We start from the raw sequence: 24,988 nt of genomic DNA, 5'->3' as shown, positions 1-24,988 counted from the left end.
TTCCAATATTCTGAGCTATCATCCAGGCCTCCTTCAGCCGAAGGATCCGCCACTTCCTCAATGGTGTGATCCAACAATACAATCTTTGGGACTACTCAGTTCTAGCGAGATCGACTTGTATAATTCTTGAGACCTCTCTTAGTCTCCACAGTACCTTGAGTTCCACGACCAATCATCGGAACGGCAGATTTTGCGGTCGTGGGTCTCCTCCAGACTTGGTTCGATGGTTCTTGCAAAAATCTACTTGACTATCACAAAGCATCATCTTTCAATGGATACGTGTCAAAATTGACAGCAATCGGTCGATTGGTTCGTGAGTTACAGCTTTGAGAGTGAAGCAATTTTTGTTATTGTGAAAAAAATGGAAAAATCCAAATTTCGTGTTTTGATGGCTAAATTGCATGAATTAGGATTCGAATTGCTTCCGCATCCACCGTATTCTCCAGATCTGGCCCCCAGCGAATATTTTCTGTTTGCAGATCTGAAGAGAATGCTCGCTGGCAAGAAATTTAAGACCGATGATGAAGTGATTACCGAAACTAAGGCCTATTTTGAGGAAAACCCGAAAGAATACTATAAAAATAGTATCGAAAAGTTGCAAGATCGGTATAATCTCTGTATCGCCCTCGAAGGCATTTATGTTGCATCATAAAATTGAATTTTGCAAAAAAAATAGTTTTACTGTGTTATCTTATGAACTTTTCAGCCGAACTGTTATAAGGAATTTGACATATCAAGATCCACGATGTCGTATGAACAGTGTTGACGTCTGATGGTTATGTGGTGATTCAGGATAGCAAATCAATCTCTACCAGGTTAGCAGGCACGAAAGCAGTTTTAAATTGGTAAAATCTGAATGAAATTTTTTACTTTGTTATTTGATTACTCAAAACACGTCGCATTGAATCTTAATTGACCATTTCTATATAAATTTCAAAACATTTCCACTACAATACAGTAGACGCTCAGAAATGACGCATCCGATTTTAACTTTTTCTTATTATGTGTATGCGTTTTAACTACTCAAGAATTATATTCCAGATATCTGTGCGGTATAGCTGTTGCTTATCATCAAACAACCGGAGTTTGAATCCCAACGGAGCAATTTTCTCAACCATCACTACAAATCTGTTTAAATATTGTATTTATATTCCCCTCCCTCTGAAAGTCAATCGAATAATTCCTAATTCCTGTAAGAAACGAGAAATGTAGTCATATATACAAATGGAAGTTAGTGAGGTTATACAGAAAATATATAACCTCATGAGCATTTTCCGCCATTCGTTTTTCTGTTTGCCTGTAGTACATCGTAATACAATAGTCGTACTAGACGCATGCGTAAGTCGTATATTCATTCAAATTAATTCGCAAGCAATTGTCATATATGCTCAATCCTCCAATTTTGCATGGATATGCCAGTTAGGCGTATCATATACCACCCAAAATATGCGATACATGAAGCAGGGTATACGCTAGTTATACTATTGATTGTTTGCTGGTCTACCAAATTCTTGTTTGGTCGTTCAGGTCAATCAGGTTAGTAGCTGTCACAATACAGTTTTTGAAAGAACGATGCAGATTATCTCATGGTTCCAACCTTCGGGAAGCTGCTTGGCTTTGGGCAAAAATGACACAGTTAGCATTTTAAAAGCTTTTTACGCTACGCTATGTTCACAATGATGTGAAAAATGAATATCGTGCAATGAAAACTGTGTTTTCACTACTGGATATTTATTTTATTTGTTGTTGTAACACATTACTCAGGATACAAATGGGTTTTGAGATTTTTTGACGTAGGACTACGCCAAATCAGATAAAAGGTCACGTTTTTATAAAATAAAGTTAACGTTAATAACTATTTTTGCTGGGAACGGATTTGAACGATTTGCGTACTGATCGATTCGGATATTTTCTAAGATTTGTATGATTGCTATACATTTCAATCCCATAGTATGTATATGGTTTAAATTGATGAAAATTAGAAGCATTCCCATTTCCTCATACATTCGTTCTGTTGTTTGTCAATAAGGGGCAACTTATGCAGCCGCTTGAATAGAAACAACGCAAGAGTATAACGAAAAGAAAATATTTGTAAAGTAAACTCCATCCTTGCATAGTAAGTAAGCTGTCGCTAGCGTATAAGTATTGCATCTCCTCTGAGGAAAATTCTCAGAATCTTTCTATGCCCGAAACAACAATGGTCGCTTATTCTGCTCGGTTTTGTTTTTTATGTTTTCCCTCAAGCTATGGATGCTAGCGAATATTTCACTTGAAGTTCATCCAGCATTGCAATTAACACAACCATCCGAGACATGGCAAAACAGGCGAAAAAGGAGAAGAGTGCAAATGATTAAAGGTCGCTTCTAGCCATCACTGTTTGGCTTTGAGTGTGTTGCTTGTTTTCGTTGCGCGAAACTTAGAACTCCTTCATTTCCTGTACATGTGAATAGCACACCTTCGATACTTTTAGTTGCCATTCGTATTTGCTCTCGTGCGCAACAGCTCTGTTCTGATGCAACAAGCTCCTAGCTTTGTTGACGGTTTTGACCGAGAGTCGAGAAACGATTTTTCATGAACGGTCATTCTAGCGATGTTTCATTTTTATCGCTGCATCTGTGTGCATCTATTAGACGCGTGTTTGATGCTTGTTGAATGGTGATGAACGGAAAATGCCTCTTAAATACTCAGTGCAATGCGTGCATTGATATGAAGAAACAAATTGCGACATATGACCAATTAGTGTATTGTTCTCGCAAAGGCAAGAAAGGATTGTTGCTTCTCGAAATGATTCTACAAAACCACGCAAGCCATTAAACTTTTTCAGGGTCCCCGAAACTTTTTACTAAAGAATTTTTTATTTATTTTGACGCATTCGCAAAAAAATATCCGAAATGATACACGAACAAATTACAAAAGAAAAAAGATTGCGTAGTCCTACGTCCTAAGCGATCATGTCACGGATACAACAATGTTTGATACTATGTTTACTGATACTTTTCTCCATTTTCAGGCTTCGAACGAAAATCGTGTCGAAAGAAAATCTACGTGGCCCAAGAATTGATCACTTTTCTGGCTCTATTTATAACAAGTCAAATGCTAAAGAATGGGACAATGAAAATTTGCCTTAAATTTGATGTATTCACATGTGCATTTAAAAAAACAGGATATCTCCTATTTTTGGTGTTTGTGTGTAAGTAAAATGATCTATTTTGATTTTGACGTTATCAGTTTTCAAAATGGTGTTTGAAGATTTTGCTCGCCCGTCATTCACAAGGTGTCACGACGAGCTTATCTTGAGTTTGGCCTGACTCTTGATCGAGTAAGATCTCCAACTCATCTTCCTCGAACTGTGTACCCCATTGCAATTAATGCTACAATTACAAGTCCGGAAGCGTATACCATTTTAATGATCATCCAGAGTAACTCAAATAGCTGCTGATAGTAGGACATACCCAAAAATATAACGTAGTTAGCTAAGATCTGTTCTTCATAATGATAATGTTTTCTTTGGACGAATTTTCATGTCCAAACCCCATCAACTTCTACGAGATATAATACGAGCTCGGATTTAATCTGTACAAATAATTTTCGACAGACATCAATTATTGTCTGATTTTGGTCTTCACTTTATCCAAAAAAAATATATAGGAGAAACATTGACAGCAATGTAACATTTGAGGAAAAACGAGAGGCAATTTAGGAAATTACGCAACAAAAATTAAACAAGTACACATCTAGTTAATTTTGTTCGGCAAATCAGCAGCAGTACAGCGTGAAACACAAGAAGAAGGAGAACAAAAAAAATCTCGGCATAAAACAGATAAATAAAAACCAACACTGGAATAGTATTAATAGAATCAGTGACTGCAAGTTCAAACTTCAATTAGGAAGAAGAGGAGAAAAATCGAACGCCTCATACCACAAATTCCGATTTTCTATCTGAGATCTCTCATTCGCGCGGGATTATCGGTTCGCTCGGTTGAAATTTTATCTGTTCTAGTACTTCTTCTTCTTCGTTGACATTGAGTTATGGAAGGAGGCGGTAACCGCGCGCTCGTTGTTCGTAAAGTCGATGTCCAATATACGATGTGCGGGACGCACGTTATCTTTCCCTCGCTATGCTTCGAAAGGTAATTCTGGGCAATCCTTGTGGAAGCGCGCGTCACAAAACGCTCGAAAACGCTTACACGTTACACATTTTAGCACTCATTGGTTATGTATATAGTATCACTATTGTTTAATTTTTTCCTTTATTGATTTTTACAATATTTTTTGGCTAGGAAACAGTTACAATATTTTGCTATTGTTTTTTTTGAAAAAAATTACACTAACAACGATTATCTGTGGTTGGTTGGTGGTGCCTGATTTAAAGCTTTTGATATTATCGAAAAATGCCACTAACTATGTATTATATATGATGATTCAGTTTACTAGTTATATTTTTAGTTACGAACAAAATTCGTGCGACGTTCTTCGTTCGGTATGCAACAGAATTACCATATCACGAGTATATATTGTTGCTGCAATGCTACTACTTCTTCTACTACTACCATTGTTGCCGTTGCTGCTTCTACTACTACTACCGCTACTACCACTATTGTTTGCTGTGCAGCTGATTCTGCGCCGAGGTCGTTAGTTTCGACACTACCCGAGTGAGGGCGCGGTTCTCTGCGCGTAGACGTTCATTCTCGGTTTTGTATTTTTGCAGTAGCTATAGAGTGTAGCAGCACACGCACACACATGGTGGAGGTTGCGGGTTGGATCATTTGTTGTTGGACGTTGCGGGCGATTGTCCAAACGGGGTGTGTATAAACGATTGTCGACATTTTTTTGGCGATTTAAATATGTGATTTTTGTGTTTTTTTTTAGTTTCGTTTACAAAATGTTCGTACAGATAAGAAAAAAGAGAAACGTGGGATAGTACAAGATAAAATTTCTATTAATATTTTGGCATCGATTGGAGTTGAGATTGGTTTTATTGCGATGGTTGAAAATATGCGCACAATGAGTGACCTTTCAGGCCTCCGAGCGGAGAGTTAAGGTTCCATTGCTGATTGATTGGAAAATATATAGAATTGTGCGCGTCCTCGAAACGGTAAAATAATTTCTACTGATTTTGATTTGCCAATATCGATTAGTTAATTCAAATTACAATAACCAATACAGAACCGGTTGACTTGTGACATGTGATTTTCAGAAAAAAAGATATGGCAATGTCACACGAAAAACAGTTCTTTTTGTAGGTGTTATTCACAAATGTCAAATATAAACGACACTAAACCTTAACTTCCATCCAGAGACAAAGAAAAGCACAGCGATTGGTGATACTAAAATGTAGCTTGTTGATTTAATCAAAGGCAGAAAGATAGAATATTCACGTGTAAGTGTTAGCGTTGTTCAAGATGTATAAAAAAAATTCTGTGTGCTGCCTCTCGGTTTTAAGATAAATGGAAACAATTATATGTCTTTGAAATGTATGTTTTGGTTTGTTAAATGGGTTAGTTTAAGCATAGAGTAAATTTGCGCCTTTTTTTCAGGACACAGATTAATTTGTTTATGTTTTGTTCGTTCCAGTGTTTGAGTGGAAGAAATAATTTCTAAACAAAGAAATAAAATGAAGCTTACGCAAAACGCCATTGAAATTGGACAATTAAAAAAAAATACAATGAAAACCAAAAATGCGCTGTAAAATGTGTTATGCGAGGGGTGGAAATTAGATGAAAATAAAACCTTTTTTGCTTCTATCATTGTGTGTTTCGTAGAAACAAAACTTAATGTCCGCTTTGTTTTGGACAAGAGCACATTACTTTTTACTCGAGGGTTACAATTAGTGTAGGCGATCAAAAAAAAATTTCCCGTTAAACAGAATGTCGTTCTAGATGACATTATCGTGTTTGAAACGTGGGGTAATTAATCGAACTGTTAAAAATTGAAAACTTTCGGCGATGTGTATCTCATGGTGAAAGAAAGGTGGGAGCTACGCGTGGGTAGATGGACAGACGAAAATGAGAGTAAAGTAAAGAGAAGAGGAGTACGGAATCGAATAATGCATCGCGGGTGGGTGACAATTACCTTCAGCTCTTCCTCCATTTCTGACATTTTCCGCTCCATCGCTCGTCTCTCTCGCTTCTCGAGCTCCGATAGTGAGTTGTTCTTGGTGGTCTGCAAGGCAAAGGTTTTCATTAATATCTGTACGAAATGCCAATACGAGAGAGCAGATGGCGCACCAATGCAGAATGTACAATTTTTTTGTACCCATTGTCAACAGTCCCACATCCCTATCACAGGTTAGTATATTCTACTCGATAAAATTAGTAAACTTAAATGTTGTCATATCTGAAGACTGGCGAGAAAAGCGCGTATAAACCACTTTTATTGTTGCAATATGGAGGAAAGATAAGGGTATAGTTCTAATACGTGCATTTTCGGCGGGAAAATATAGCCGATATTTGGCTTACGAATCATGGTTCAGCTTGACATATATGTTTATTAATACGGTAGAAAATGACTATAGAATAGTAGAATTTACCAAAAAAAAAACGTTATATTTACTAATTTTTTCTCACAGTGTCACGACTTTTTCATGTGGTTTCACATCGTATTGGTACTGGGAAAAGTATGTTGGATTTCTTATGAGAGCTGTTTAAGTTACGCGAAAACTAATAAAAAGTTGTAGGGTTATGTCCGAGACACGATTTGTCGCTACTGACTTGAACCTACCCATTGAGAGATCGTTTATACTCTCTTAGTCGGGTACGAAAACGCTCTCAGCTTGCTTATATCGTATTAGTCTTATTTTGTATCTCCGTGTTAGGGAGCGTTTTATGATCTACACAAATGTCGGGGAATCTATAAGCTCGTATTTCAACGTCATCTTCACAAATCAACTATTGAAAATAAAAAGAATTTCCTATAGTACAACAGGTTGTGGAAGGAAGTGTCTGAACCGATTAGTGCAAAATCTCGTAAATCCAAAGAGAAATTATAAAGCAATAGGCGCTCGGAATTGGACAATTTTTCGTGTAGTGACCGGATTTTAGTTTCCCCAGTGTGTTCCCGAAAGACGCAATCTACATCAAAACTGATCTAATGAAACCGTTTTCCGCTTGAAAATGGCCAAATACCAAACAAAACAACACAAGATCTTTTCTCTCCATGACAATGTCCCATCATTAGAGTGCCAATAAAAATGGTCATCTCGAATTTTCAAATGGGAATTTCTTAAAAATGTTGATGTTGATTCCCACGAAAAAATACCTTATGCAAAATATAAGCTCAATCGGACTTCGTTTACTAGTGTCGCACAGCCGTCAATGTTTGATTTTTTTGAAAACCGAGAGATCACCCAACATGAAATCGGGGTTTCCGAAAAAAAAACAATTGCAAAATTGCGTGAAACGTAGAGATTTACTGTCACCTCTTTTTTTTTGTCAAAAATCGACACTCTAGGACTTGGACGTATGGTTAGGGTGCCAATTAAAATCGTCATCTCGATTTTTCATACGGGACTTTCTGCGAAATGTTAATTTGCACGATTAAATACCCTATGCGAAATATTAGCTTCAAAAAATAAATAAAATTGCACGTAATTGACTGTTGCAGTATCGGCACCATAAACAGCATTCACAATTTCAGCGGCCTGGCTTGCATTTTCGCCTTTATAAAAGAAAAAGTGTAAAATGTACCGAATTTTCCTCTTCCTTGTGGACCTCCATTGTTAACACGATGTAACTCACAACTGAATGTAACAAGTGTGAAATGTCACAACGAGCCTAAACTTGAAATTGTACGATCGATATTACGCGAGATATTAATCACTAAAGCCAGCCTCCGAGAAAACATTGGTACATTTTTTCCCCAACCTAATATTTTCATTCAAAATTTGAAGTATGTCGCTGATTTCCTTCAGTTTTCAACAACAGGACATAAAATGAAGTGTTATCAGGACCGTACGCAGAGTATTCTTTATTCTGCGAAATCAAGTTTTAAAACTCAGATTACTCAGATCATTGTGATAAATACTCAATAAATAAATGATGATTTTCTGAATCCAAAGATTGAGACGTAGAGTCAGTGGCGTCGAGTGGAACTTTTGCACCCGGGCGGGAGAGTACTCTCTCCTTCCGTCAGAAAAGTAGAAGCATATGCATCCATGGAAGAGTCTGTGTCGTACCCGAGGTGGAAAAGTCTATTTGCACTTCCACATAGTAAACGTTTCTTCACTCTATATACCGTTGCATCGAGAGCAACAGAGAGGAGTATAAGTTGGTTGCGCTCCAGATAACGATCGCTAACATGAGATAGTTTGGGAACATTGCTACTGTGGCGGTTGCTAGCGCTGCGCAGTGGAAGCATGCTGTGCATTGAAATATGCATTCGTAGAATAGTATAAGAGACTGTGCTAATTGATGTGTTTGTCAAATCATCAAAATTTACATAAACAGTTGATTTTTCCAGTCAAATAATTCATTTTCATTTTCCAGATTACTTCACGTACATGCCATTAGCATTTGAAAAACTTGAACAAATGAAAATAAAACAATATATTTAAATTGCCAACCTTTGATGTAGTGCTATGTATCTTCGGTTGTGCCCCTACGTTACACTCGTCTTTTTTTTCCTGTTTTCCAGCGAATCTTGTCTGGTTTCTCTTTTTCATTTAAAAATGATAACCTACTCTAAATCAATTGGCATACCACCGTAGTATTTTCTTGCGAATTTTCTGCTTCAATTTGAAAGATTCTCAAAATCGTTTGACAAATTTCATCAAACATGCCACTTTCTTTCACAGAAGCCAGAGTCATTTCCGACTGACCTATTTAGGGCTATCGCGGCGATTCAATCAAATGTTTCATCCGTTTCATTTCACCAAAGTGGATTGTCCCGGATCGTCTTCTGAAAAAGTGGATGCAATGGAATAGCAGTCACGCCTACCACGGGGCTGACAATAATGTTTTTTCATTTGTTTCAGTGAGTACGTTTCGAATACAACAACGAAACTTCACAAACATACAAACCTTCCGAATAAATGAATGTTTCAATTTGACCTGAAAATGTCGAATGAAAACTCCGCTGCGGTATGAAGAATGATCCGATCGAACAGAGCGTGCACGAAGGAGAAGAGATAGTTTCTTAATTGAGCGTGAAAAAAGTATAGTATTGAGACTAGGGATTAACCGGTGTGTTAACCGGTTTTACCGGATCATTTTTCATTACCGAATTACCGGTAATTTCAGAATCAATAACCGGTGATTTCGGTAATTTCGGTAATTTTCATTTTTAAAGCTTAAATAATATTTGCCTTTATGCCGTTTGGAAATATTACTCGAGAATCAAAATAAGATCGAAAAAACCCAACTGGCAGTGTTGCGCCGATTCTGAAATCTCCAAATTCTTTGAAACTCTGAAAAATCTGAAATTGAAATCTGAAAGTTCAAAAATCGCTACCCGATTTGAAAATGAAGCACAGGATAAGCTTCAGCGATAAAGGAATTGATTGATGCTCTCGAACCAGTTCTGGTCGCTGTTGAACTGCTATGCCGGAAGAACTGCAACTTTTATAACGTCAGCTTAATTATTGTCAGTCGCGATGAGTTGTCTTTCAATGTTTTCTGTTTAGTGTGCAAGTCAATTTTTGTTTGTTTTGGACTGGTGGAATTGTCGATAAATGTAGAATCTTTCGAGCTAAATAATTGTATTGTACTAACCCTACGTGAGTCCGAGAACGATGAGCTGAGAAATCAAGCTGTCAACGTTGACAGTCAGAACGGGAGGAAGTTTCAGCGGCGACTGGAGGAAACGGAAGTAGAAAGAAACGGCAAAGTAAAACGAGACGGAAAAAGACGACGAGGGAGGAAAGATAAAGTTGGCTCGGCCTTTCGTTCTGGAGCCAGAAAGCGATCCGAACCAACTTAGAAAAAAATGAAAGAAAACTGACGTAAATGTTCAGAAAGAGTTGATAGAAATCTGAAGTCAAAGTTGAAAGAGAGCTGAAGTTTAAGTTTAAAGAAGACGAGAAGAGAGGGATAGAAATGCTAACAGAAGTAAAGCGAAGTGGAAATACGTGGAGTGCAGTCAGGCAGTACGACTAAAGCCGTATTCAACAAGTCCTCATTGAAAGGACTGCAGAAAACATTTCGTATATGCGGATTTATTTGCCTATATGAATAGTCAATCTGCTCGTTATCGTGACACTAATAATGATGATTTCGGCGTCTTCTATCAAACGTCACGAACTGCAATGATCAAGCAGACATTTGAAATCGTTCGTGACTTGATGATATTTAACGTTTATGGTATTGATTCAGTAGCTGGACAACAGTAGGGAAGAAAATCACTGGACGGAACAACTTGAACCACGATTGCAGCAATCAAAAATATACATCTGTGGAGGCGATTTGGCGTAGTGGTAACATCCAGGTCATGAGTTCAATTCTCACTCCCGACATTCTTCCAAGAATGGAAGTAAAATTGACGAACCAGCCAAAATGTGTTGAAAGTCTCTATAATAGAAGAAAAAAAATCCAGTACAAGCTCAACGTCTATAAACGAATTGATGAAAACCCTCAGACAAGAGTTTATGTACAGAGGGTGTTAGAGGTAAATTCTTGTTTTTTTTTATCTGTATTATAGTGATTTTCTACTCATTTGGCTGGTTCGTCACTTTTACTTCCATTTTTGGAAGAATGTCGGGAGTGATAATTGAACACGTGACCTTTAGCGGGAGAGGCATGGATGTTACCACTACGCCAGAAAGTGGTGAAAATGGTATTCGATGCTCTACGTACAGGACTCTGAACGTGCGTTTTCCTCTTCTGGAAATTTCGTTAATGATATCCGATCTGGATTAGAAGACGACAAAATTTATATTATTTGTATTCTTAAGTACACCTATCCCCCTATTTACACGGTACCTGTTTTACACGATTTCGCTTTTACACGGTATATGAAATAACAAATTTTGAAAAACTTGAAAAATTTATATATGTAATTCATATGTAAGCAAGTAAAATAGGATCATAGTTTTGACTACGAGCGCGATTTTATGTTCCAGAACTGGCAAGTTGTCAATTTACTAGCATTTTTGGAGTCTTGATGTGTAATTTATGTCAATCTTTCAAGCTCTTAGAATGATAAGAATATTGACAAAAATGAACAGTAAAGGAATGTTATATGTTCGGCTTACGACTGGAAATCTCTTTGATAAATTTAATGATAAATAAAGCAAAACAAATCTACGCAGCTGTTCCCGAATTCGTCGAATATTGAACCAGAATCGCATCAGGAACGCTCAAGTGATAAGGATGACTTTTTACTAATCAGAATAAAAATACTGGTAGTTTCTTAAAGTGACGATAGCGAATAAACTTATTGCACTTTAGTTTCTTGAAGAATTCTTTGTTTATTTGTATCCAGAATCTATAATGAATTCCATAAGTAGATTTTTATAATTGTTTTGCTTAAATAAATGATTGAATTGAGTATATATTGAGGGTTTATTTCGTTTTACACGGTTTTACATAGCAAAATCGGAGATTTCATTCTACACGGTTTAATCGGGAACCTATCTTCAGTGTAAATCGAGGGATAGGTGTATTACTTTAACCAACAAACGAAGTAGCAACAACTTTTCAAAATGTTTTCTTGTAAACTAATTATCAGGTAATGTAAATTATCAATAAAAGCCATTCCAATTTTTCAATGAGACTTCGTTTGAAAGAGTTTTTAGAGAGGAAAGATTCACTATATCATGTTGATTGTAAACGTGTTCGGCTAGGCCAACATTCTTTCTTTCGCTGATATTTCATCTAAATATAATTTCGCGGAGCATGTTTGGAGCACAGTTATGGTATACCTATGCGAAAAATAGGCGCCTGGAAAGTCGTTTTCAAAAATTTCGACCTTATATCAGTTAACGCAATACAAAATGGGAAATCAATCGTGAAAGTAGTTTCAGAAAGTCGCTGAAATTGTTAAGCCGGCAGAGTTTTATGATCTTAATGAAAGCCGCATCATTGAGATCTTCGACACCAATGTACAACGGCTGGCTAAAACCTTAATAAGAACGAGATGAAGTTTCAAAGCCGCATTCAACGAAAACGAAGATTCATAATTGTGTTTTCTCAGAGATTGACAGCTACATCAAACACGAAATAAATGGGATGTGGCTGGCGAAGGAGGAGAAGTTTGGAAACGAGCTTAAAGCAATGACTGCCTTGTGGTAACCGCACATAATATCAACGAAACCATTCGATTTGCAAGGAATTGGGCTGCACCTGGATCAGATTCTGTGCACAATTAGTGACCTTTTTTTTTAGAAGATGTGATAGAGGCGAATGAACTGCAAAGCTCTTTGAAGCCTCTCAAAAACAAAGAATGGAATGGAACAGATGATGCGAGGTAAGTTTTTTTCTGGGACAGAAGGGGTTACGGTAGTCATCCAGGACCGGATAATGGCAACTATTCCGAAGCGAAAACTTCCATCATCCCATCCCATACATCATGTTTTGGCATCTATTTTCCATACTCACCGCGGTTGTGAACCTGTCGAGCGCTGCCTTCAAACTTAGCACTTCCTCATCCTTTTTCCTAAGCGTGCCCTTAAGCTTATCATTATCGGCTCTATAAGAGAATGGTGTTATTTCAATGAATCAAAAAAAACAAGATACCCTATGATGCCGATATACTTACTTGGCCTGTTCATAGAGAGTTTTGTAGTCGATGAAATCTCCACCGTTCTCCTTGGATTCCGCGTCCTTCTGGTTGGCCGCCGCTAGCTCAGAGGCGGTTGAACCAACACGCGATCGTGCGGCTTGCTCCGTTCCGGACTGATGGGAGAGAACGGGATGGAATTAGGAATTGAAATTTGAAAAACATCACACAATCAATGAAAGCAATGATGAAACACCCTGTAACATTTTTGTAAATTCTAGAAAGTCTTACTTCATAACCCTCACTTTGCACGGAGTTCGTGCTGTACGATCGGTGGATCGCGCCGGAGGGAAGTGTTGAGGCGATCGTAGCTCGACTTCGATTACGACTCCGTCGTTCGTGATCCCTCAAGGACTGACTACGACCCACCGTTCCGCCTCCGCCAGCACCACCGCCAGAAGAACTGCCGTACGATGGCGATAAGGTGTTCAAGCTTCCATTCGAACCCGAGAGACCATTCGAGGAGAGAAGATTTGCTCGCTTCAAACCATAGTTCAGCCCGATGGGTGTGATGCCGTTATCATACGAACTGGTGTACGGACTGTTGTAGCGATCTTTGTATGAGGAAGCGTACGAACTATTACTTCCATAACGGTCCTTGTCTTTGTAGGGTGATTTGTACGCAAGGCTTGTGTTGCTCCCGTACGAGTCCCTTCGCGAGGACAAATTGGAATAATCAAAGTAATGTGCGCCGTTGTTGATGTTCAACCGGGATGACGGGCTAGAAGTAGTGACTGGGGAATACGAACTGTAGCCTCCGGTGGCCGCACTGTATGGGTTACTGGCGGCAGCCGTGTACGACCTCCCGTAACCGGACACAATCGGACTCGAAATCGTACTGCTGAGCGGAGTCCTCGTCAGGGACGTAGCACGTCTCGTGACAATGGGTTGCACTGTGCGGGATCGTGATCGGAATGACATTGTTGAGTTTTTCAGACTTGACAGGGTTCGTTTGTCAACACACACCAACGTGTTATTATCTCATTCACCTAAATAGAGAAAGGTTCAGCTGTAATTAGTGACTAATCCTTTTCCGTGGGATCAAGAAAACGACCAACCAGTGTGCCAAAAAACGACAACAATGCCAACACAGTATGCCATATATATTCTCTGATGTGCTATTTTTGGATAATCGTGAGTGCAATCTCTCACCTTTACGAACATTTTTCTGTCTCTCGATACCTTTCCCTTTGTGATTCACGTGCCCATAGGGACCGTGAGCAGCAGCAGCACATAGCAAATATACACACGATCACGACCGCAATGAAATAGAATAGGGGGATATTTTTAAACCATAATGCCAGTTATTTTTGGGTGGCGAGCGTCTGAAATAAATCCGTCCGTCTGGTAGAGGATCTGTTGCGTGCGAGGAATCCACCCACCACATTGCAACACCCCATCCATCTATCGTGTGTACCGCATACGTGTGTGTGTGTATGTGCTTCATTAATGGTACGAAAAATTATAAACAATCGGAAGAATTCAAAACAGGAGGGGGCGTGAACGGTGCCAGCCAGGACAAGATGGACAGCGATTGTATCCGGACCACACTAGATTTGTGTGTCATCAGTGGCGATTGATACTCTTCGGCTGTTTCCGTGTGTCATGTGCATTTATCGATGATGGATTCGAGCTTCATTGTTTAATGTTTGTGGAGATTGGCCAGGTTAGATTAATTCACAAAGCAATGTATCTATTTTCGAGTGTGGAATAAAATCAATCGGACCAAAACAAAGAATGATAATTATATAACAACAGTTATCAATTACTGTTTCTAGATCAGGCTCTTGCGATTCTAACGAATGCGAATAACAGCACTATAATAATATTTTCAAGAATTGTTTTGTTTTACAACTTCAAGTTATTGAAGTTGGATTAAATATTCACGAAATTATAATGTTTTAAAGGTGTTCAGAGCACTTATTATGAGCGATGTAACGAATTATTAAGGGGGTATTCTAGTGTAGAGACACGAATCTCGGACGTTTTTTCGAGCTCCGTAAAAATAAAAAAAAAGAATATTTTTACTATTCATTATATCATGATTTGTTCATCAATCTTTCAACAAAAAAAAACAAAAATTCAACGGAGTAAAAATATTCATTACGAGACTAGGTTAGAGCTGATCAAGTGTGTGGGTTGAAAAAAAAGTTGTGTCATGGCGTACACGATTTCAGCCCTTCTGGTTATCTGAAACAAAAAAAATCGAACAGATTCTGAATCAGTAAATATTCCGCTATCGCATGAACCTCGGACACAGCGTTGGAAAAAATCATCTTCGCTAAGATCAAATGCATAGATTTTCGGGCTAGGTTGCATCGAAAACCTGTATATTCCAAACGATAATTAAAATGACAGATCCAGGCTACCATTGAAAATGAGCAAATGAACTTTTGTCCTTCAATATGTTTTGATGTTTATTTTTTCCACCCAGTGTCAATTTCATCTTGATTATCGGAAGCGTCAGAACTGAATTTCATTTCAGCCAAATGAATATCAGCTGTTGTTAACTTCTAACCTGAGGCTGCTGTGTGCGGTTGGGTTTTGCAGTTGCCGGATGCCGTAATCGGAAATACCTTATGAAATTCCCGATGTCGCAAATGACTTGCCGGTAGCTAAAACCACTCGTTGTATCCCATCTGCTACCGTCTCGCCAAATAAAATTTATTTTGAACTTAAATTCACTGCCAGAACGAATATCGTTTCGGATGTGATGAATATCAATTTGTTGCTTTTGATATCCAAAGTATAAATAACAGCGAAGTTATGAACCCCACTCAATGTCGCATTCATTCATTATAGCAAATTTGCTCATGCAACAGCGATAACAAAATTAACTCGTTTGTTATTGTCATCAATATAATGAGGGCAGTGTGTTTCAAGCTGAAAAAAAAGTCATTTACACTGGAACAAAATCATATTCGTTTCTCGTGAATATTTGTTGATATTCTAAGACACTGCTCGGACAAGTCAAAAACATCGCATCACACGCACACATTTTTGTTGTTTTTATGGGTTTCCAAGAGTAGATTGAAATGGTTAAATGTGAAATATTGATGCTGGTGGAGCAAAATATAATCGTCGGCGACTGAGTGTGCGAAAAAGATCGCCGCGATAACGCGATGAAACGGTTGCTGCTAACGAACGCGTCGCCACACAACCGATTCGGTGCGAATTTATTGTAGCTTCATGCACGGTCCTGAAGTCCTGAGCTCGAGGATCACCTTGAGGGTCTCCCTGGAAGCGGGAAGTCCTAGCAAGACCCGTTTTTGATGTTTTGAAAGTAGGAGTAGGAACAGTACCAAAAGTCTGAAACCTGTAAAATTTGGCTCCACTGGTTAACGTTTGTAGCTCCAGAGAATAGGAGTCAGACTAGAAACATAACCTAGAAGATTTGTCGTTCCTCTATTTAACAGTCATGGCTCCAGAGCAAAGGAGTCGTACCACAAGTCTTAAAATACTATAATTTCTCTCCTAGTTTCCTAGTTGTTTACCAAGCAAACCATCGAAATTTCAATCCCAAAATCCTCTGTTGGCAACCCTCGAAATAGCCTTCTTTTTCAAGTCTAGAGCCGAATGAACTGAACACTTTGGGATCTATACTATAGAAAGAAGAAGTACCAAATAACTAGATCAAGTGAAATTTGGCTTCGCTGGTTAATTTTGGTGGCTCCAAAAATCTAAATCCATCCTTGATCAACATTGGCTGTTTTTTAAATTTTGTGAATTGGACACACTGGCGTTGCTAGGCAAAATCTAAATCTAATCTAAGGGTGGGTTTAGACTAGTGATATATTCATATGAAGAAATATGATGAGATTTACAGAAATCGCATCAACCGTTTACACTAGCGTGAACTTCTATAATGAATATATTCATATCTTCGGCGAATTTATTCACCTGAAGTAGAACTGCATCCAACTTAAGTGATTTCTCACCAGTGAGAAATTCACAAGCGTTTACATATGCTGAATTTATTAAGTGTATCATATTTATTCTCACCCGTTTACACCTATTTCACGTGGATAAATCAATCTATAGCTATAGATCTCCCTAATGTAAACCCGCCATAATGATGGTGATCAACAGGTTCGATTTGTTTTTACTCAAAACGATTTGATGTACAGAGGCTACTTGTATTGCTTGCAGTGACTTGTGTCGCAACGAAAAACTAGGGATGCGTAATGTCTGCGATACAATCGGAGGGTTGGGTTAGACATATGGATTAGCTTTTATTGTCTTCGCAATGGTATGTGTATGTTCAAACAGTACTTTTTTTTCGCTTGGGTACGATTCCTTCACGTGTAGTGGATTGTACAAATACGTGCGAAATCATATTCTTTTACTAGGGTTAATTCGCAAGCGATATATTTATTTTATATGTCCGTTGGCAAAACAGAAACTGACAGATATTGGCCCGCAGACGAATCATGCATCAAGCAGTATTTATAGAGATCCCAATAGTTTGTGTTCGAACCAGTTGTTGAAACAATATATGGGGACAATAAGGAACAAACCTCACTCGTAAACCTTTTATCTTTCTAATAAAGTGATTTTCATACCACTTCATTCAGCCGGTAAAGGGGTAATAAATTAAAACCTTGGGCTCCAAACGTAACGCTCTCGTTTTTCGAGACGTCAAAAATAGAATTATCACATTTTTAACGATTTTCGTTGAGGACTATTGAAAAAAAGTGTATCGATCAGCTTGTTTCCACTTTTGGTACAATCAGGGTTCCCACATATACACAATATTCTATATTCTGTAGATTTTTGACCATATTTGAAATATAGAATATGTATATACAGAATTACAGATTATGATACAGAATTTACAAATTAAAAAAAACCTATTTTAAATGTTAATTTTATTACAGTGAATTTTTTTATCTACCTTCTTACTAAATTCCTTTTTTTTCGTTGAGTCATGAAAATATCTTGATTTATAAAATTGTTGACCCATATGCCATTTTTTCATTTGTAAGAATGAGAAGGGAGAATATGAAGGCAAAGATAAACAAAATCATGTATAAATATCATACAATTTAGAGGATTATAAAGAAACTTTTTATGATTTATTTTGTTGTACTGATACGATTTTAATCTATATATATATATATATATATATATATATATATATATATATATATATATATATATATATATATATATATATATATATATATATATATATATATATATAAATGGATTTCTGTGTGTCTGGTTCTTATGATCTCGGAAACTACTGAACCGATCGACATGAAAAATGGTATGTAGGGGTTTTTGGGACCGAGGAAGGTTTTCATGATAGTTTGAGACCCCTCCTCCCTCTCTAAGGGGGGGGGTCTGCCATACAAATGAAACACAAATTTCTGCATTACTCGAGAATTGATGAAGCAAACGAAAACAAATTAGGTATATGTACGTTTAAGGGCGCAATAAATGTTTTCACGGTAGTTAGACACTCCACCATCCTCTCTAAAGTGGGATGGGGCGGGGTTACCATACAAATGAAACACAAATTTCTGCATTACTCAAGAACTAATCAAGTAAATGGAGCCAAATTTGGCATGTGAAGATTTTAGGGGATACGAAACGTTTCTATGGTGTATAGACACTCCTCCCTCTCTCTAAGGGGAGAAGAGAGGAGAGGTCTGTCTTCATTCTATCATATTTTCTGCATCAAACATTTATTCCATGTAACGGAGAAACATGTTATTTGCAAGTGGTTGAAAAATCATGAACGAGAATTGTGTCTGAAAATAATCTAATATTATAATGATGAGTTTTGGTAGAAGTACTAGAAATTTTTTAGTAAAAGGTAAATTTAGCGGGGTCGATTAGAGGATCAATCAATGAACAGTTCTGCGATTGGACTCATGAACTTGCGCTTAGTAAGAAAACGTGAATGTTTGAAGGTGATAACAAAAAAATGATAACAAAAAAACAAATTTTGGGCGGGACGAAGTTTGCCGGGTCAGCTAGTTCATAAATAAGAGAAATCAATCAAAAATGCAACAAACCTTTCTTTTAATTTTTTCCGTTAGATTTTTCATACTGATTTTTTTTACAGATATACAGTTTTTTTCCGAAAATTTTGCAGAATTAAATGTGGCAACCCTGGGCACAATTGAGACAAGTACATTGACCATGTTGAATGCGGCTATTGCTCAAAAAAAAAGGATCGTCGGTGCCAAAAATGCTAAGGAAATTGGATTGAGATGCGTCAAATGCCGTGTATCACTTCAACACAGGTAATGGATCTATGGATGCAGATACAGATCCAGAAACTACATAGTAGTCGACTGTGTGGGTCTTCAGATGTGAATATAACACAACAAAAGTTGTTCGCGCTCAAAACAGTTCCGAACAAATTTCGCCCTAATCGAACTGAGAGACGGGCAATGAACTTTTCGTCGATAGTGAACTTTTCTTGAAATTATTTTCTTTGTTGTTTCCAGTGTCGACACTTTCTAAACGAAAAGTCGACTGGTCAACAATTGCCTTTCTTGGTTAAGAACGATATCGTAATAAATTGAACCAGCAACGTTCCATCGTAACTCGAAAAGCTCGGGAAGTTCGCGACAACTGACTGAAAATATTTGGCGTTACCATATTAAACATCAAACAAAATTGAACCACAACATCTTGAAAAAAAATAAAAGAGAATCATTTTGAAATATTTATGGGTTTTGAACACTTTCCACATTTTTATATAGGGGCGATCATTTATTTTCACAAATCATCAGACCTCTTGATAGAGAAAACTAATAAGATTAATTTAGTTCGACTCACGGAACAATCTTGAAATCCACCACAATCTCATCTGCATCGGATTTCATCGCATTACAATAAGACCAAACACGTCACTGAAACCGGAGAGTGCCTTTGATCAAACCGAAGCGTAAAAAAATCAACTGCGGGTAGAGTTCGAATGTGATGTTTCCATCCTAGTGGTCCAATGTTTTTGAACTCTAATCCACAAAATAACACCAGATTTTGCAACCTACCAAAAGATAAACATTCGACACGGCTGGTCACAGCGTTCAACGCGCGCCCTGTTGCCGATGCCGTTCAAGCGAGAAATATGAAGTGTGCGTATGTGTGGTCTCCCCCGTTCTCATTGTGGAAACTACATCAATCCAGTGTCGTCGATCGCCTGCGGTCGGCGATCCTTCCAAACCCCCTGCGAGATACTCAAAACGGACGGTAGACTGTTGTTGTTAATCGTCCATGTATTGCCGGTTGAGCAGCACCCCTCTAGACACAGCGGTGCTGTCACCGTTTAAAAATATCACTCCAATTTCCTTGGCTCGGATCACAACGCAAAACAACGGTGTGATCGGTCCTGGCAGGCACACCATTTGTGTCTACTAGTGAGACTTAGTCAAGTATCAACCGACTGCCCGACTATCGACGGCAACGACACGACAGCACCATAAGTAAGCGCGCGATCGACGATGCATTCCCGAGATCAATTTGCATTTTGCTACCTCTCGATCAGACAATTTTCCCATTAGAGACGCAACACAACGCTTGGACTGAAGCCCAATTCGCCTGCAATTTGCTCTATCGACTCACTGTGAGGTCGACGTGCACACCAAACATGGCATTAAGAAAATCACTATCTTGGCGATCATCGGAGACAGCACACTGGGTATGGTCCAAAAATGGAAGTCGTATTTACTATAAATTCTAGCACTGCTGGCAGTCGCCTCCTCCACCAGCGCCACTCTCGCGCTTCACGGATCACGCACGCGTTTTGTTTTTCCACAGGTGAGATGAAGCTGCAACTGTCGCCGCCACTGGAACCGCGGCACACAGAGATCAAGTTCTCGCTGAAAAAGTGATCCTTTGACGAACCCGTCCGTTAGTAGACTGACGATGAGCGCTCGCATTTTCTGGGATGAAATAGTACCCTCTAATGCGGATAAAAGATTTTCGCGGAGAGAAATAGAGAAAGAGAGTGCGATGCGATCGCACGACCACAACCCGCAGCAGCTCATGTGTTTTTCCAAGGTTTTCCTCGTGGTGTTGCGCCGACTCAACGCGTCTACAATGTGGGGTGTTAGATATTTGTTGTTGTTCTTATCTCTCGGAGAGCTGCCTGGCGATTCGGAGAATAGTGTGCGATGGGGCCATTTGGGTTGGAAAACTTGATTTTGATTTGCTCGAACGAAAGTTAATACGTTTCGTTCAAAGATGAGACAAACCTCTGGTGACGACATGATAAATAAAAAAATATTGGAGGAAGCTTTATCAACGGCTTCTGACCTTGGATATAAAACTGAGGTTTTCGTTATTGACAGGCCATTCGTAATTTGTTTGAAGAAGTGGATTACACCCACATGATAGTTTGTCTTAGAATATGAATGTTCTTGATTGATCGGAAGTCCGCACAATCCAGCGGATCCAAGACATCATTGGGGAGATAGATGAATGAAATCAGTCGCATCGCATGTCTGATCGTATTTTTTAATTACCCGAGTCGCAATGAGTTATGTGGCCATAAATAGATACCATTCTTCGTGAATCGTTTTGCCGCTGTAAAAGCGTTCTCTTCTCGAGAATAAGGTGATTCTCTGTGTTGATTTATCGGAAATACAATGATTTTGTTTTGGTTTTCTCCTCCGTTGAACAACAACAACAGATGTTCAAATCTTATGCATTTCATCTTATTTTTCTCAGATAGTGCATGAAACTTCAGAAACCTTGATTTACGGGGTTACAATTTCCTGGCAATGAAATATGAGCCAGTGGTGGTTTAAATGAAGGCTTCAATGCAGTTTTAGTTTCAACCTGGACCCAAATATTAGTATGTAATATCGGGAACATAACCGGAGAGACGTAGAACTACACCAAGGGCTGTCAATTAAAATATATTGTTTGATTTTCATTCGTTCGAATTTATCAAATCATAATGTGACTTTTGCATGAAATAGGTCACTCGGAAAATAAATTTGTTGACTTAAATTAACTTTTAATGAATTTTTTTGTGGTTCTGAAAAGAACCTTCCGGTGCTGTCATTGGCGTTAGCGTTGGTGTTGATTAGGATGAGTTTTTGTTTTATTTCTACGCAATATTTTCTTTTCCTTCTTGGCTTGTTTTATTGAGGCTTTGCACATTAACGTTCATTCTACCGGGAAATTTTGCCGATGATAATGATGAAGTCTTGAATTACAGAGGCTTTGAACTTTTTCAGTAACGAAAATATTCTCAAAGCAGCGAAGCAATATAATTCTCAAATGAGAACCTCAGCATTAGAATATACTGTTGAATGCTCGTTGTCTAGAGCGACAATGAAACACTGAACTTATTGAATATCCCAGTAGTTTTTCAGTATATCTTAGCAAAATTACATTTTCAAGCTGCCAAAAACACCATTCCCAAAGAAACCCACAAAATATACTATGCTGACCCTTTCACAGAACGGCAACAGAAAATCCGAACCGGATCGGACGCCACCACGCGACGGAAGAGTATCGATGGAAATTTTCACCTTCAGCATCCACCTTGATATGAGCTGCACCTTAACGCCACTCTAAACTCGGAAACAATGCACGAAAATTGATTGATCGATCGGAAATAGTCACCAATAAGCCAATTCTCCTAAATTCACACAAACTCTCTCTCGGCAATAAGTTAGAAAAATCAATTCAATTTTTATCATTTCGGATATCGAACTTTTTGAAATAGCTCTTTAGTGAAAGTTTGGTGGCCCCGAAAAGGACCGTGGTTTTCAATAAGCAGCTGAAGATGATTGATTCATGATTCCACCATAGGCGATTCTATATTTGTACCACCACCTTTGACAACGCATCCTTTCAGTGTCTCATCTGAACAAAATTGCCAGACTGTGTGAGTTTGATCGATAGCTCGAGAACGGCTAGCTCTTTTTGCTTGGTAAACGTGGGAATGGAGCACGTCGAGGATAAGCAGGTGGTTCAGATTAGGAAGGTTGCTGCTGCTGACGATGTTGTTACTGATAATGACGTTGTTGCTTCTGCTGAGGTTGTTCCTGTTCATGTTGCTGCTTTGCTATTGCTTCTGTTGCTGATGTTGGATTTGATTACCCTGTTTCCTCTCGGGACTTCCTTCTGTTTGTTGATGTTGACTAGTTGCCGGTTAGAAAATGACCGATCGCTTCGTAGCGGGCAAGGTAATGTTTCGCTTCTTTTCAGGCACTCAACAGTGCGCGATATCTTCATGGTATATAAAAAAACCGATTTTAGCAAATTAGGGAAGACTGTCGTCTGCTCGCTAGCAGATGCGAGGCATATATTTGATGCTCTAGCTGAGGTGGCTAGAGCGAGGCAAATATTTGATGACGTTTGACGTTTTCTTATTTTATTTTGGATAGAATGATATGCACCGTGAATAGCTACGGTTGTTCAAAGGCCCAAAACAGCCCAACTGAAGGTCTCTCAAATCAAATAAAGAATAAAAATCTACGATTGTTCTGTAGTGGTGTTGATGCATTTAATTTTCATTTCGCTGCTGCCCTAGGCGCTTCTTTTGGTTGGTACGGTTAAAGCTGTCTATATCGCGATAGATTTGTATGAAAAATGAGAAAATCACCGGAACGAGAGATATAGGGAGAATGAGAAAAATGAAAAAAAATTGAGAATAATACTCATACAAGAATTAAGAATTAATAAAAAAATGGGAAAAATGACAGAAATGACAAATTTTGAGAAATTATAGAAATGAGAAAATTGAGAGAAATGAAAGAAAAATTAGAGAAGCGAGGAATTAAACAAATGAGTGGAATGAGACGAATGAGATAAATGGGGAAAATGGGAGAAAAGGAGAACTGTAAAAAAAAGAGACATACGAGAAATAAGAGAATGGGAGAAATGTAAATTAGAGAAATGAGAGTTACAAAAGAAACGCGAGAATTGGGAAAAATGAGAGAAATGGAGGAAATGAAAAAATTAAATAAATGGAAGGATTGAGAGAATGAGAGAAATTAAAGAAATGAGATAATTAGGGGAAAAAAATGAGATAATTAGGGGAATGAGATGAAAAATTGAGAAAAATCAGCGAATTGAGAAAATTAGAAGAAATGAAAGAAATGAGAGTAATGAGATGAATGAAAGAAAGTAGAAAAGTCAGAGGAATGAAAAAATAGAACGAATGAGAGGAATGAGGAAAATGGGAAAAAATAAGAGAAATGAGAGAAATACAAGAAATAAGATAAATCAAAGAAATTAGATGAATAAGAGAAATGAGACAAATGAAAGAATTGCGAGAAATGAGAGAAATGAGAAAAATTATAAAAAATGAGAGAAAATGAGAGTTATGATAGGAATTACAGGAATAAGATGATTGAGATGAATGAAAGAAACTAGAAAAAACAGTGAATTGCAAGAAATGAGAGAAATGATAGAAATAGAGGGGAAGGGATAAAAGAAATGAGAAATGAAAGAAATGCGAGAAAAGAGGGAAATCAGATGAATTAGAGAAGTGAGAGAAATGGCAGAAATGAGAGAAATGAAAGAATTGCGAAAAACGAAAGAAATAAGATAAATTATAGACATGAAGGAATGATAGAAATAAGAAGGAATAAGAGGAATGAGAACAATGAGATGAATGAAAAATGAGTAAAAACAGCGAAATGAGGGATATCGGTGGAATGAGAAGATTGAGAAAAAAGGGGAAAAAATAGAAACGAGAGAAATGCAAGAATTAAGAATTATTCAGGAACCTCTTTTTTTTTGGTTTCTGCTTAACATTTCTTTCGATTTAGGGGTAATTAGAGGAAAAAGGGTTTTTTTCATGAGCTCCATTCCTAGATTACGATAAAATCAAGGTGCCATGAGGTGTGTCAGTTTCACAAAACTTCGCAGGATCCTTGTGAGCCTATGCACATATAGGCTTTTGACCTAGGACTACGTCTTTCAGTAAAGGTGTCCGAAATAAAAAATAGATCACGTTTTCATGAAATAGTTTTAGCTCTATTGACTGTTTTTGCTGCGAATATATTTTGATGATGTGCATAGCAATTGAATCGTAATTCCTTTAAAATATGTTTGACATGTTATACCGTATGTTTCCCCAAACTGTAATTAATTCATTTAGGAAAATGAGTATCTATCCACCCTGGCTATAACGAGTAACTAATGCAGTTGCGAAACACAATTTTAATCTACTACTAATATTGTGATACATGCCATCAGTCACGCGTAAATCGCTCGCTTGAAATGTAAATGCAGTGCAGGAGAAGGAGAGAAGTACAATATTTAAACGAATGCTCTGCATTTGCATTGAATATGA

The 24,988-nt window shown here is 37.9% G+C and overlaps 1 protein-coding gene across 11 annotated transcripts in view; it reads right to left on the bottom strand.

Annotated features, from left to right (window-relative positions):
* The window catches only part of LOC129771264 (protein phosphatase 1 regulatory subunit 12A-like), a 173,892-nt gene that overhangs the window by 7,534 nt on the left and 141,370 nt on the right, over nt 1-24,988 (bottom strand). For 10 of the 11 annotated variants that reach the window (XM_055774748.1, XM_055774737.1, XM_055774746.1 and 7 more), the window contains 4 exons: nt 12,691-12,827; nt 12,531-12,621; nt 6,073-6,162; nt 3,920-4,711 (listed from right to left, as the gene is read on the bottom strand). In XM_055774748.1, coding sequence (XP_055630723.1) covers nt 4,595-4,711; nt 6,073-6,162; nt 12,531-12,621; nt 12,691-12,827 — 435 coding nt within the window. In that variant the 3' untranslated portion in view covers nt 3,920-4,594. The remainder of the gene's footprint in view (nt 1-3,919; nt 4,712-6,072; nt 6,163-12,530; nt 12,622-12,690; nt 12,828-24,988) is intronic. The other variant, XM_055774740.1, reaches the window with a different exon arrangement.

The sequence above is a fragment of the Toxorhynchites rutilus genome, chromosome 2 (genome assembly GCF_029784135.1).
Source record: "Toxorhynchites rutilus septentrionalis strain SRP chromosome 2, ASM2978413v1, whole genome shotgun sequence".
Taxonomy (NCBI): domain Eukaryota; kingdom Metazoa; phylum Arthropoda; class Insecta; order Diptera; family Culicidae; genus Toxorhynchites; species Toxorhynchites rutilus.
The sequence above is the reverse complement of the archived record's forward strand: the minus strand, read 5'-3'. Positions and strand labels throughout refer to the sequence as shown.